The 1,894-nt window shown below is 63.2% G+C and overlaps 1 protein-coding gene across 1 annotated transcript in view; it reads right to left on the bottom strand.

The window, feature by feature from the left end:
* The window catches only part of LOC106724173 (protein cordon-bleu-like), a gene marked incomplete at its 5' end in the record, with an annotated part of 4,089 nt that extends 2,195 nt beyond the window's left edge, over positions 1 to 1,894 (bottom strand). The window contains 2 exons of the mRNA XM_014530518.1: positions 1 to 110; positions 1,691 to 1,894. Coding sequence (XP_014386004.1) covers positions 1 to 110; positions 1,691 to 1,894 — 314 coding nt within the window. The remainder of the gene's footprint in view (positions 111 to 1,690) is intronic.

Here is a 1,894-nt window from a genome sequence, read left to right as displayed (position 1 = left end):
CTGCAGGCGCCGCGGTGCCCCCGGATGGCCGCCAGCAGGGCCGAGTGCTCGCTCTCCGGCTCCACGTAGCACAGCTTCTTGGGCCCTCCCTCTGCGCTGGGCTCTGGCGTCTAGAACAGTCAGCGTCAGCACACGTCACACACAGGATGGAGCAGTGGCAGCCGGAGGCAGCCCGCAGGTCACAGTCCCCGCCCGCAGAAGGCGGGGTTTCGCTCCCTACACTCTACCAGTGGTCGGCAAACTCAGAGTCAACAGAGCCAAGTATCAACAGGATAACGAGTGAAATTTCTTTGGAGAGCCACATTTTTTAAACTTAAACTATATAGGTAGGTACATCATTACTAACTTAATTAGGGTCCTCCTAAGGCTTAGGAAGAGCCACACTCAAGGGGCCAAAGAGCCGCATGTGGCTCGCGAGCCGCCGTTTGCCGACCACGGCTCTCAGCCCATGCGGTCAGCGCTGACCTTGTTGGAATAGTGACCACCATGCCTGGGGACCCCGCCTGCTGGCCCCGCATCTCGGGCCCCTCCGGTCACTGCTGCTGGCTGTCCAGGGCCGCAGGCCTGGGTGGAGTCCCGGGTCCCACCAGCGCCGTGTGACCTGGGCCAGGACCTGGGACGCACCTGCCTCGGTTTCCCCTCTAAAGCCTGGAGGAGACGCTGGGTGCTCCGCTGGCTCGGCAGCCTCCGTGGTGCCCGTGAGAGCGACCTCCTGGGTCAGGCACTCACCTCGGACCCAGGAGGGACCTCCGTACTCGGTGCAGCAGGGAAGGGAGGGAAGATGTGGGCCTACATGCCTGGGTGCGGGGAGGCGTGCCCTAAACATGCCCCTATTGTGTTTGTTAATTCTCACCCGAGGATATTTTCCTCTGATTTTAGATAGAGTTGAAGGGAGGGGGAGAGAGAGAGAGAGAAACACCAATATGTCTGAGAAAGACCTCGAGGGGCTGCCTCCTGCAACCCCTTGGTGTGTAGGCTGAAGCTCTAACCACTATGCCACCGGCCAAGGCAGAACGTCCTCCTGGTGTTGAGGAGTGTCAGGCAGGAGCGGCCCTGGCCCGACTGTCCACTAACACCTCTGCTGTTCGGGGAGCAGCTGTGTGACTGCCCTGCCTCCACTCCCGTACTCTTGGGGCGTCTTCCCAGGGTAGTTGGGGGCCTGAAGGGGTGTGGACAGGCCCCACCATCTGCTTTATGTCTTTAGTGGTTCTGCTCAGATACCCCCTGTCCCCTTGTTCATCTCCCCCATGCTCCCCCTGCGCCCCTGAGCCCACAGGTTAGGAGGGAGGGAGGCCCACAGATGAGGGAGGAGGGAGGCCCACAGGTGAGGAGGGAGGAGGCCCACAGGTGAGGGAGGAGGGAGGCCCACAGGTGAGGAGGGAGGAGGCCCACAGATGAGGGAGCTGCCTCCACTCCCGTACTCTTGGGGCGTCTTCCCAGGGTAGTTGGGGGCCTGAAGGGGTGTGGACAGGCCCCACCATCTGCTTTATGTCTTTAGTGGTTCTGCTCAGATACCCCCTGTCCCCTTGTTCATCTCCCCCATGCTCCCCCTGCGCCCCTGAGCCCACAGGTTAGGAAGGGGGGAGGCCCACAGGTGAGGGAGGAGGGAGGCCCACAGGTGAGGAGGGAGGAGGGGGGAGGCCCACAGGTGAGGAGGGAGGAGGCCACGCCCCGCAGGCCTGCTGCTCACCTTCCGCAGCCCGTCCCTGCCGCCCGCCGAGTGGATGGCCTCCATCAGGGCGCTGTGCAGGGAGGTGTCCTTGGGCGCTGGCCTCTGGACCACGGGGCGGAACTTCTTCTTTGGCCCGAAGATGCTGGGGGGCGGCGACTCGTCTGCCTCTCGAATCTCTGTGCACAGCACCCCGGGCCTCCCCTCCAGCTCGGGGGTGGCGTG

The sequence above is a fragment of the Myotis brandtii genome, unplaced genomic scaffold, assembly GCF_000412655.1.
Source record: "Myotis brandtii unplaced genomic scaffold, ASM41265v1 scaffold743, whole genome shotgun sequence".
Taxonomy (NCBI): Eukaryota; Metazoa; Chordata; class Mammalia; order Chiroptera; family Vespertilionidae; genus Myotis; species Myotis brandtii.
Note: the sequence above shows the minus strand (reverse complement) of the source record. Positions and strands in the feature narration are given on the sequence as shown.